We start from the raw sequence: 12,942 nt of genomic DNA on the forward strand, positions 1-12,942 counted from the left end.
TCTCCTTTCACCTCACTGGTCATATTGAGTTACATTGTGTTCCCTAGCTCAAGAGAGGCTGGGAGAAGTCCATTTACCTTGGACAGCCATGTGCCCAGCTCAAAGTTGGCAGTGAGACCTTTTAGGACAGGCAGCTAGTGATCTGTATCACAGACTTGCCACTTTCCCAAGGCTACTTGTATCATCGTGGGTGTTCTGTGTTGCTGCCATGGTCTTAGGTAGCTGAAGCCTGTGACATGGACCTTGGGTACTCATCCAGGTTAGGGAAACAAGTCCCAGTCACCCATGTTGTCTGGGTGTCTTTCTCAGATGAAAAAGCACCCAAGGGATCCAGACAAATGAACTGTTTTGTTTGGGTGTTTTTATGTTTTTACATGTTTTAATATTCAAATCAAATTAAATGTGTATTTTTAATCTTACCCCCAAATCAGAATTTACCTCTGAACTTTGATATGTGTGTTCATAAGGAACAAAGTTTAATATTAGTCCTTTATTGGGGTGCGTGGGTGGCTCAGTTGGTCAAGCGTCTAGCTCTTGATTTCAGCCCAGGTCATGATCATGCTGACAGTACAGAGCCTGCTTGGGATCCTCTCCCTCTCCCTCTCCTCTCTCTGCCCCTCCTCTGCACATGCTCTCTCTCTCAAAATAAATAAATAAAACTTTAAAAAAAAGTAGTCCTTTTCGGAGCATTCCAGAATATCTTTGTAAAGGCAATCGTTAAGTAACCAAGATGTAAAAAACTATTTCTTGTGGGATGCTGCTTCCCTATGTATCTCAGCTCAGTAGCACCTGCCTTTTGAAGATGTGCTAAGGGAATACTGTTTAGACTCTTTTCATAACCAGATAATAACTACATTTTTTAAAATTTTTTTAACGTTTATTTATTTTTGAGACAGAGAGAGAGCATGAATGGGGGGAGAGTCAGAGAGAGGGAGACACAGAATCGGAAGCAGGCTCCAGGCTCCGAGCTGTCAGCACAGAGCCCGATGCGGGGCTCGAACTCATGAACCACAAGATCATGACCTGAGCCGAAGTCAGACACTTAACTGACTGAGCCACCCAGGCGCCCCAATAACTACATTTTTAAAGTCAGGGTATAGATTTCTTTTTCTGTAAGATTTACAGCAGAAACAAATAATTGGTAGCTTTGCATGTAAAATTGGCATCTGTGTGCATACAACCCTGTTATGTGTGTGTGGATGCCTGTTCTGTATTCACAGTGCTATTTGCATATTTTCTGATATTAATTTGCTCATCATTTGGTTTATAAAAATATGATTGACCTGAAATGTAGAGTGTTAGGTGGAGTCATACTTTTTCCTAATTAGAAAAGCTTGCTTCATATTTTCTTCCAGTGGCATTTGTATTATCAGAGCATAATGAGCATTAAGTTGTAATTCTTTAGTGCTGAGGATAAAACTAAATCAATTATATGAAATATAGATGGAATAAATGTACTTGATTATTATAGGATCTTCATTTCCTCTGGACTATATGTAATTTAGGGAGGGGTTAGGCTTGTTAGATCATAATTCCTAAGTAAAAGTTTGATGCTTCTGTTTCATCTCCTAGAAGTTTTTTACATTTAAAACCAGTATATTTTGAGGGGCGCCTGGGTGGCTCAGTCGGTTAAGTGTCCGACTTCATCTCAGGTCATGATCTTGTAGTTGGTGAGTTGGAGTCCCACTTTAGGCTCTGTGCTGTCAGTGCAGAGCCTGTTTGGTATTCTCTGCCCCTCCCCCACTCCCATTCACATTCGCTCTCTCTCTCTCTGTCTCAAAAATAAACATTTAAAAATACCTAAACAAAACTAATATATGTTTATATTCTTCAAGATTAATTCCAATTTTGTGGTTTCTATTTTTTTCTCTCACAAGTTTGTCTTTTATTTCGTGTTTAATTGTGGAAATGTTATGTTTAATGGTCATATATTTTCAAGCCCCATAAATTACCTAGAAATGGCTCAGTGCTTTAGAATGTCCTAATGATTTAGTGGGGTGTGCACTGTGGGTGGCCTCGCCAGTTCTAGAACTATATCTGGTAGTAACCCAGAATTCTGATGATAGTCGGAAAGAAACTAAAAAGCTTCTTCTAGTCTTGGAACAAGAGGACAAATCTTGTCTTGGTTTAGACTTACACTAGGAGTTGCCTGAGAGACCACCTCTGAACTCCCACCCTGAAGGTGCTAAATATACTTGGTAGATGGCCCAGTTGTCAGATCCAAATGTGGACTGGCTGTAATTTGACCATTTTAAAGGACAAAGCAAGAAGACGAATCTCTGGCCTTATCTTCCTCTGCTGCCCAACATCAATTGAAGTAATCCTTGTTGGCCTCACAGAACCGTCAAATGTGAGAATAAAGTACTACTCCCTTTAAGCCAAAGAGTGGATGCCTGTTGTACACCTTTTAATTTCATAGCTGTGGGAGCCATAACCATGTCAGCATGCCAGGATTTAATTTTCCCTCTGTGATTAAAAAAAAAAAAAAAAAAAAAAAACCACAAGTTACAGATCTAGCCTACAGGGTGTGTGTTTTCCAATGTTCCATATGCCATCCTCTCAACCCAGCAATGAATTCTACTTTTAAGTTCATTGGAAGGAAACCATTTGTCAGGGTGATTATATTAGTTCAGGTACAGTACAAAATTACAGTGATCCAAATGAGGTAACCTCTCTCCCATATAGTTGGCAGCTCTCTTTCATGAGGTCAGGCACACACCCGGGCTGGTAGGTGCCTCTACCATAACTCACTCATGGCTTCCATGGTTGGCTAGTCGTCATCATTTCTAGCCCACAAAAAAGGAAAAGAGTGACAACCAGGGCGAGCGATTTCCTTTTAAGTAAATGGCATGAAAATTGTACACATCACTTCTGCTCAAATTCTGTTGGCAAGAACTTGGTCATATGGCACATCTGGTTTCAAGAGAGGATGGAAATCGTTTTTTGATGGGTGGCCAGCCCCGGGAAATGCAGGGCTGAGGTTAAGTAGTATCCTGCTACGCTGATGAAACTAAGATGGTGTCCTTCGGCCATCTAGATTTTTCAAGGAGAATTTTGCAGGGGAAAATGATATCAAGCAGTATTATCACTGCTCAAAATGAATGGTCTCATTTTCTAGTGAATTTAGAAGCGTTCAGTAAAATAACTGAAGCAAAGTGAAAGCATTTGCCTTAAATTAACAGACTGGCAAACGCCAAATGGTCAGTCTCCTATTACCCCCCTCAAAGGATGGGCAGCCATGCTTAAAACTGCATGTTACCCCTGTCCGAGATCTCCTGCCAAGTTTTGTGCAAGATTATCGAAAACTCAGACCCTTGCCCTTGGAAACCATACAGAGGGAGAATCAACGATTTTTCTTCTCTCCCAGGATACACTTGAAGCGTGCTCCAAGGAGCAGGAGTTTAAAAGCATCCTTTTTTCTCTGTGCTACTTCCACGCTTGTGTCGCTGGGAGACTAAGGTTTGGCCCCCAGGGCTGGAGCCGCAGCTATCCTTTCAATCCTGGAGACCTCACCGTCTGTGCAGGCGTCCTCTACAACTACTTAGAGGCAAACCCTAACGTAAGTGCCAGTGGTCAGATAACCTCTTCCAAAGAGTGTACTGAATCTGTCAGTCTTTGGCCACTATCAAATGGACCGTAATTTCTCTTCTGAAGCTATTATTGAAATAGCTGACACTATATATGCATCTTCTGCCAAGTGTGAAAAGAAACCAGATCAAAGGTTTTCCAGCAGTGGATGCTCGAACTTCATAAGATAGGTCAAACCAGTTCTACATCAGCAGCTTAGTGCATAAAAAAAAATGTCCTTCATTATGTTAACAAAAACAGTGGTTTACATGTGCATATATGCCAGATTCATTAGGCAGGTAATGAAGCATTTGCACAAATGTAATTACATACAGCAATTCTGACAGTTCATAACACTGCATTAATAATCACTACAATTAGTTCTTATGATGGAAGCAATTTACAGCGCGTCACATGTATAAATAATGGTGCATTTCCTGCATATGTCATTATTATGTATTAAGGATGCCACCTTGTTGTGACTTTCTCAGTAATGTTCCCCTTGATTGGAAGTTAAAGGTAGATGAATGATTTTATTTCATAGCTAAAATGTGTTTTACAGGTGGGGATGGGAATGCCTCATCAAGAACATTTGTGCAAACTCTTGTAAACCCAGTGATTGGATTTCCAAACGGAAGAACCATTTGTAAGGATTTTCTGGCTTAGTCTTCACAAAAGAAACTTTTTCCATTAAGTTCAATCTGTTCAAATTGAGATCTATTTGTCAAAAACAACCGGGTGTTGTGCTCTGGACAACAACACCGTTCTATAAGTTTCTAGAACTCCTGCATATTTCTGTGTCTTAAGGTTTGCTTTATGTTCTTCTGGTAGCCGTTGTTACAATTTTTGTTATCAACTCAGTTTTCTCAAGCTTTAGAGGTGATTTGACTGCTATCAAAATAGGTACACTTAGTATATCATGTGGGTTGCTCTCCCAAACAACGTATTTTGAGCAGGTTGTAACCACAATATATGGTTTTAATATGGTATGTGATGATCAACATTCCATATCTATCATTTTTTAAATGTATAAAATTTGAGCATATTTTGACTTTCCTAATAAGTAATATTCTGTGTTGATCTTACCACGTTTTCTTTAAAATGTCACATGTAAGGTTGGCTACTACAATAGTTCTGGCTAGAAAGTGAAATGGACCACTTAAAACTTTCATACAAGTCCATACTGAGGCTGAGACAAAGAGTATTATCCCATTTCAGCTGAATCCTGTTCACAGGAGAGTTCGAAATGAAGGGGAGAGGGGCGCCTGGGTGGCGCAGTCGGTTAAGCGTCCGACTTCAGCCAGGTCACGATCTCGCGGTCCGTGAGTTCGAGCCCCGCGTCAGGCTCTGGGCTGATGGCTCAGAGCCTGGAGCCTGTTTCCGATTCTGTGTCTCCCTCTCTCTCTGCCCCTCCCCTGTTCATGCTCTGTCTCTCTCTGTCCCATAAATAAACATTGAAAAAAAATTAAAAAAAAAAAAAAAGAAAGAAATGAAGGGGAGAAGGAGAGGACCGGATTCCTGTCTCTCTCCAGCTCTCACATCCTGAGAGGTGGCAACCCCAGGGAGCCAAGTGGGTCCTGTCTGCCACTGCCCCCAGTGGTGTTCCTGGATCAACACAGCTTTCGGATTTTGACACCCTTTGCTCTCTCAGATGTCTAGACCCAAGTCATTTACCACACATGGTGAAGCAAGTTACCAGGATTTGGGAGTTAAGTTATTATGTACATGGAGTTAGGTGGTACAAATTGCCCTTTTCAGGAATGCGTATGTAAAAAAGAATAGTTCCCTGGCTGATTAAAATCTTGAGGGAGATACATATCAGATGGTAGAATGCCTAATGGGTATTACTTCAACGTACTCAGAGAAATGAAATGGAGAGGTCTTCGTTTCCCGTCCATTTCAGAAGGACAGGATGGAAGGTGCCCGAAGGGAGCATGGTACAGTCCACTCACCTCTCTCATTGCTCACTCACATCAGACCGGCTTAAAAGAAAGACATATTTGAGGTCCATTTATTCAAATTCAAATAAACTTGTAGCAAGTACATTGGAATAGTTGAAGCAATTTTACTTGTTCTGTCACATCATGCAACAAATGAAGGCTATAATTAAGTTTTTACTTGAACTGTTGGGAGGCAATCTACTGCCCTTGAGGGTATAAAGGTTCCTGTCTAGAAAGGCTTCATCACAGACTGGCATGTTTTGCAAACCCAGAGGAAGCTAAAGGGGGGCAGAGAGAGGCTTCAAATCCCGTGAAGCCAAATAAAGAGATACCGTTATTTCTTGAATACCACATGGTACAATCATTAGTTCCAACCCTCAGAACAGTCATGTAGGCCAGTCGTGCCATAAACCCAGCCCTCACATCAGTCTGTAGCAAGGGGATTGGTCTGCCTGGATTTTTGCAAGGCAATAGAGGTGTAAATGCACCCCAAATTCAGATTGTGTAGCATTTTCTTTCTTTGCCTAGATGAGATCATAAAACGTGCTCTAAATCAGATCATAAAAACATGTCATACCTGAAAGGCCCTGCAAAGTTATACCTTTTCTTAATTTTTAGATGAGATATTGAATGTTTAAAGTTTACCTACATGACGTGTTCTAGGAACAATTGCTTTAAAATCTGCATCAAAAGTTCATTGTTGGGGTGCTTGGGTGGCTCAGTTGGTTAAGCATCCGACTTGGGCTCAGGTCATGATCTCACGGTTCATCGGTTCGAGCCCCACACTGGGCTGTGAACTGACAGTGTGGAACCTACCTGGGATTCTTTCTTTCCCTCTCTCTCTCTGCCCCTCCTCCGCTCGCAGGAGGACATGCATAAGCGCGTTCTCTGTCTCAAAATAAATAAGATTTAAATCACACTTCCTTTTAAAAAAAAGTCCAGTATTAGTGACTTTTCACTGAATGTATTAAAACACACTGAAAATAATTCTCTCAAATTCTATGGAGAAACCTAAACAATTTCTGAACCTCTTTTAAATGTTCCTGTTGATGGGGATTTGAGGGAACGCTGTGTTAGAGGAGCTTGTAGAGAGGCATGTGCTGCTAGTTGACCACTCTGAGACCGTTGCATCGGCCTGGAAATGAACACTTGTGTGATCTCCCTCCCAGGTCCCGTGGGAAGATCTCCGTTATCTCTTTGGTGAGATCATGTATGGGGGACACATCACAGATGATTGGGATCGCAGACTGTGTCGGGTGTATTTGGACAAATTCATTAATCCATCTCTGGTAAGGCACTTTCAATTGATTTTACAGAGAAGAAAATTCTAGTAAGATTTTTTTAACTAATGTCACTATATAAATACTTAAATATTACTGAGGCGTCGTGGCCTTTTGTGAGTATATTCTGGCCTACCATCAAGGAGTTTAGAAATGTGTTAGAAATTGTGCAGAGTCTTGGGCTCCATCCCAGAGCTATGGAATCAGAATCTGTTTCACCAAGACCTCCTGGGTGATGTCTGTGCGCGTCTGCTGTGCTGTGCCCAGGTGAAGGGCACATTCACCGACTGTCCGGATCTTTGGAATAACCCTGGACGGTATGCAGAACTGACACTGTTAGCCTATTTTTTGGGAGACACTGAAGCGTGGCTTGCCCCAGGACAACAACCCACTCCCATGGGCAAGAGCTCCAGCCAGAAGATAGGTGTACTGATTTCAATTTGGGGTTCTAATATAAGTGAAATGTATAGTTTTCTCCCCGTCACGGAAGCCATGGAGTATTCTAAATTTTGATCACTAACTCTTAACTATGTACATCCTCAGGAAAAATGTGATGTGAGAACTCAGTTTTTCTGTCTGTGAGGAAGGGTAGAGTACCCACTGTACTGGAAGTTGAAAGAGACCACACTCCTTTTCCTATTTCTCATTTTACCAACCCAATATCTGGACAGATCAAATAAGCACTCAGTTTGCATCCAGGCTGCATTCCTGGAAAACGTGCTCAGTCCCTGTTTTCCATATTGAAATAACTACAAGTGGTGGCCACACTTTTTTTTCATGCTCTCTCACCAAGGCCTCCATGTTCATGGCCGTTGCCTTATTTCTTAGAAATGCAAGGCACCCTGTACCATGCCATCTTTGTTTTTGCTTGAACAAGACACCAACTGTGTTTAACATAGTGCCAATGTAACTTCTTTGACATTGGCCATGGAATTTCTTTCTAGATGGGTCTCCTGAGGCAAGGGAAACAAAAACAAAAATAAACTGTTGGGACATCATCAAAATAAAAAGCTTCTGCACAGTGAAGGAAACAATCAACAGAACTAAAAGGCAACCTACAGAATGGGAGAAGATATTTGCAAATGACATACCTGATAAAGGGTTAGTAGCCAAATTCTATAAAGAACTTATACAACTTAACACTCAAAAAATGAATAATCCAATTAAAAAATGGTCAGAAGAAGGGTGCCTGGGTGGCTCAGTCAGTTAAGCGTCCAACTTCAGCTCAGGTCACGATCTCCCAGTTTGTGATTTCGAGCCCCACATCAGGCTCTTTGTTGACAGCTCGGAGCCTGGAGCCTGCTTTGGATTCTGTGTCTCCCTCTCTCTCTGTGTCCTCCCGGGCTTGTGCACACACGCGCGCTCTCTCTCTCTCTCTCTCTCTCTCAAAAGTATGTAAATAAACATTAAAACAAAAAGGGCAGAAGACATGAACAGACACTTTCCCAAAGAAGACATACAGATGCCCAACAGATAAATGAAAAGGTGCTCAACATCACTGATCACCAGGGAAACACAAATGAAAATGACAATGAGGTATCACCTCACACTGTCAAATGACTTAAGTTAATAACATAAGAAACGAGGTGTCGTCAAGCATGTGGAAAAAGGGGAACCCTCTTACACTGTTGGTGGGAATGCAAACTGGTGCAGCCACTCTGGGAAACAGTATGAGGTTTCCTCAAAAAGTTAAAAATAGAACTACCCTATGATCCAGCAATCTTACTACTAGATACTTACCCCCAAAATACAAAAATACTAATTCAGAGGAATAAATGCATCCTGTTGTTTATAGCAGTATTATCTACAATAGCCAAATTATGGAAACAGCTCAAGTGTTCATTGACAGATGAATGGATAAAGATGTGGTGTGTATATACACATACACACACACACACACACACACACACACACACATACATACACACACATACATACAGTGCAATATTACCCATAAAAAAGAATGAAATCTTGCCATGTGCCAACAATGTGGAGGCATTTAGAGAGTACTAGGCTAAGTGAAATAAGTCAGAGAAAGACCAATACCATATGATTCCATATGGAATTTAAGAAACCAAACAAATGAGCAAACAGAGAGAAAAAAAAAAAGAGGCAAACCAAGAAACAGACTCTTAGCCATAGAGAATAAACCGATGGTTATCAGAAGGGAGGTGGGTGGGGGGATGACTAAAATCAGTGATGGGGATTAAGGAATGCACTTGTGATGAGCACTGGGTGATGTATGGAAGGGTTGAGTCACTATATTGCATACCTGAAACTAATATTACATGGTATGTTAACTGGAATTTAAATAAAATAAAATATGCCAAGGACTGTAAACATATAATAGAAAGTAGTGCCATATTTTTTAATGGTTTGAGCAACCTCCTGTTCATAATTTCTCTGAACTTCATCTCCTAAAAGCATTACGTAATTTTGATACCCTTCCTTGAGTCTATTTTGAGAAGTAATATAATCACATATAAGAAAATAGGTTATATTGTATGTAGTCTAATATAGAAAATTGGGGACAGATTTTTTTTTTTTTTGCTACTTTTAATGTTAAACAATTTGGGAACAATGCAAAAAAAACCAAAAAACAAAAACAAAAAAAACTTTGCTGCTGTGTGACCATTATTTGTTTTTTTTGCGGAGAGTCTCCTGGTCTTTCCTTAGTTCTAATGAGCAGGATTTCACAGGTCAGAAAGACACTTTCAATTTAATACAATTGGAAGTCACTCCTCAGAAGAGGTCTGGGAGTAGGTTTCCATGGAGATGGGAAAGATAAACAGTGTTGGGCATGCGACCTTTACAGAGGTTGGTTTCTCCAAATGATGGTGGAGGTCAAGGGGCAGAGTGAGAAGCTCCTGCTGATGTTCCCTCTCAGGCTCTGGCCTGAGGATAGGGAGCCAATTACTGTTGCCAAACTAGGCAGTCCATTAACCTTCACAAGGCTGAGCTCCCATTCACAGAGTTGTACAATACATAAGAGACGATAGAACCTCAGGAACGGCACTGGAGTGTGTGTGAACCCTTTAGAAATTCCCGTATCCACCCTTCCATGCAGATCTGCTGACGTTTCCAGGATCGAAATGCTTCTTTTGCAGGGAGGGCACCTGGCAGGCTCAGTGGGTGGAGCACGTGACTCTTGATCTCTTTCAGTTCCAGTGCCATGTTGGGTGTGATTACTTAAATATGTAAATAACCCTTTAAAAATAAATAAATAATTTAAAAAGAAAGAAATGCGTCATTTGCTGTCTTGCCTCTGCCCCAGACAGTGCTGCCTTCTCAACTCAACAAAGGAAGTTAAAAGCACTTACTGACTTGGTGTTAGATGCTGCAAAACCCCAGTTATTCTGTTCGCTTGCACATGTTTCCTGCTCTTGCTTTTTATAGTAGGAACTTGATCTAACACTTGTGCATTTGCAGGAAGTCTTTTCACTACTTCTCATGTGGGTTAACTTATTTAGAAATTAGTATCTTTGGTTGCACTGAAACATGATCAAGAGAGCAACCCATTAATGGTGTGGGATTTAAAGTTTCCCTCGGAATGTTTTCAGTGGTATTGCCCTTTAGGAGGCTGAGTGAGTTTCTTGCTGGGTAAGTGAGGTTGCACTGGGAGAGGGTTCCCTGACAGCAGTGTGCCTTAGGGGGTCTCTGGCCAGAGTTAGGGAATTATTATTAATTATTCTTCCACGTAAGGTGTATATTTGGCAATGCTAAACAGGTGATACAGTAAGTTACTTTTGGAAAATAAGGTATCAGGTCACCCAAAAGCTGGAGGGTATTATGCTAAGTGAAATAAGAGAAAAACAGATAACATGTTTTCACTCGTATGTGGATCTTGAGAAACTTAACAGAAGACCAGGGGGGAAGGGAAGGGGGAAAAATAGTTACAGAGGGAGGAAAGGAGGCAAACCATAAAAGACTCTTAAATACAGAGAACAAACCAAGTGTGATGGGGGGCAGGGGAGAGGGGAAAATGAGTGATGGGCATTGAGGAGAGGGCACTTGTTGGGATGAGCACTGGGTGGGGCGCCTGGGTGGCTCAGGTCATGTTCTCACAGTTCATGAGTTTGAGCCCTGTGTCAGGCTCTGTGCTGACAGCTCAGAGCCTGGAGCCTGTTTCAGATTCTGTGTCTGCCTCTCTCTCTCTGCCCCAACTCTGTGCGTGCACACACACACACACACACTCTCTGTCTTTCTGTCTCTGTCTCTCTCGCTGTCTCTCACTCTTTCTCTCTCAAAGGTAAACATTAAAAAAAAACTGTTCTGGTAATATAGGGTAACAATTAGGAGGCTGAGCTCTGAAATAAACAATACTAGGGTTCACATTCGATTCCCCCTGTATTTGCTTTTAGACACATCTCCTGAGCCTCAGTTTCCTCATCTACAAAACAACCATTGTCAGGTTTGAACATTAGTACAAGGTTAGAGCAACATGCTAAAAACGGAAGGTATTTTATCTATAAGTATAAAGTTACATGATATGTATTTCATACTTGACTATCATCTATGATTATAACAATGAAAACCATTTATTAAAAACCTTCTCTGTGCCAGAGGTAAGTACTACACAATTCATGAGTATTATTTCTTCTCCTCACCATTATCGTGCAAAATGGGTATTAATATCCCACGTAATCAAAAAAGAAAGCCAGATTCACAGAGGTCACACAGTTGGTAAGTAGCTAAACCAGGATTTGAACTCACAGTCAGACTCCCCAGAGCACAGACTTTGTCTGCAGTGTGCTACATCATTGCGAGAGCAGATCTGTTTGCGGTATCTGGGGCATAGATCAACAAAACACTGACTCGTGTCCGCTCTGTGCATGGAGGGTGCCACAGGGTCGTGTCGCAAACAAAACCTGACAATCCAGGAGACCAGAGCTCTAGCTTCTGGTTCTGCCACTAACTTGCTGTCCAGCTTTGCTCAGGACCTCTGTGTGCCTCAGTTTATTCACTTGTAAAATGAAGGTACTGTCCACAAAATCACTAATGCACCTGTCAGCTCTAAAGACATCATGATAATATAATTTAACTTCGAGTGATTTCTGAAAATTCCTCACAGCACTTTGAGGCCATGGCATTTAGGGAAAATTCACTCGTTTAGACTCACAATCAACTGGGAACTTCTTGTCATATACTTTGAGAGACGGCAGAGGAGGTGAGTCTTATTAAATACCGGAATACCAGGGGCGCCTGTGTGGCAGAGTCAATTAAGTGTCTGACTCTTGGTTTTGGCTCAGGTCATGACCTTATCATTCGTGACAACGAGCCCAGAGTCGGGCTCTGTTCTGACCCCGTGGAGCCTGCTTCGGATTCTCTCTCTCCCTCTCTCTCTGCCCCTCCCCTGCTTGTTCTCTCTCTCTCTCTCTCTCTGTCTCAAAATGAATAAACTTAAAAAGTAATAAAAAAACATAAATGCCAGAATATCAGAAAGCAAAATGTAAGAAGGACAACAGTCATACAGAGTCAACAGAGAGGCAGGATTCTGGCTTTCCCAATGTCTAATAACTGCGCCTGCCACTGATTTCTCCAACAAGGACTTCAAATCCTTGATTTTTTTTTTCATTAAGTGGAGGCTTGTTCTCCTTGAGTATGATCCCATTTTTTTTTAAATAGCTTTATTGAGATAAATTGAAACTTCCCAATCTCAGTTGGACAATCCACAGTTTTTTGTGCAGCTCTTACCACAGTCTGTTGTAGAACACCTCATCCCCCCAAAGAAACCCCATACCCGTTAGGAGTCACTCACCATCCTCTCCCCAACTCCCCAACCCCAGGCAACAACTGATCTTTTTGTCTCTTTAGATTTGCCTATTCTGGACATTTTCTATAAATAGAGTGGTAGGATATGTACCCTTCTGTGTTCGCTTTCACTTAACGTTTTCAAGGTTCACCCATGCTATAGGTAACATGTCAGTGCTTCCTTTTTATGGCCAAATAGCAGTCCATCGTATGGATACATTTTCTTTATCCGTTCTTCAGTTGACGGACATTTGGGTCGTTTCCACTTTTTGGCTATCATGAATAACGATGCAAATGAACATTTATGAACAAGTATCTGTGTGGACATGTGTTTCCATTTCCCTTGAGTATATACCTAGGAGTGAAATTGTTGGATCATATGGCAACTCTGTTTAACATTTGAA

The 12,942-nt window shown here is 41.4% G+C and overlaps 1 protein-coding gene across 1 annotated transcript in view; it reads left to right on the forward strand.

Moving 5' to 3' along the window:
- The window catches only part of DNAH11 (dynein axonemal heavy chain 11), a 352,793-nt gene that overhangs the window by 324,640 nt on the left and 15,211 nt on the right, over positions 1–12,942 (forward strand). Inside the window, exons 75-76 of the mRNA XM_047094654.1 lie at positions 3,368–3,559; positions 6,677–6,796. Coding sequence (XP_046950610.1) covers positions 3,368–3,559; positions 6,677–6,796 — 312 coding nt within the window. The remainder of the gene's footprint in view (positions 1–3,367; positions 3,560–6,676; positions 6,797–12,942) is intronic.

Source organism: Lynx rufus, unplaced genomic scaffold (assembly GCF_022079265.1).
Source record: "Lynx rufus isolate CCGP_SWC_20201006 ecotype Redwood Valley unplaced genomic scaffold, mLynRuf1.p SCAF_4, whole genome shotgun sequence".
Classification (NCBI taxonomy): domain Eukaryota; kingdom Metazoa; phylum Chordata; class Mammalia; order Carnivora; family Felidae; genus Lynx; species Lynx rufus.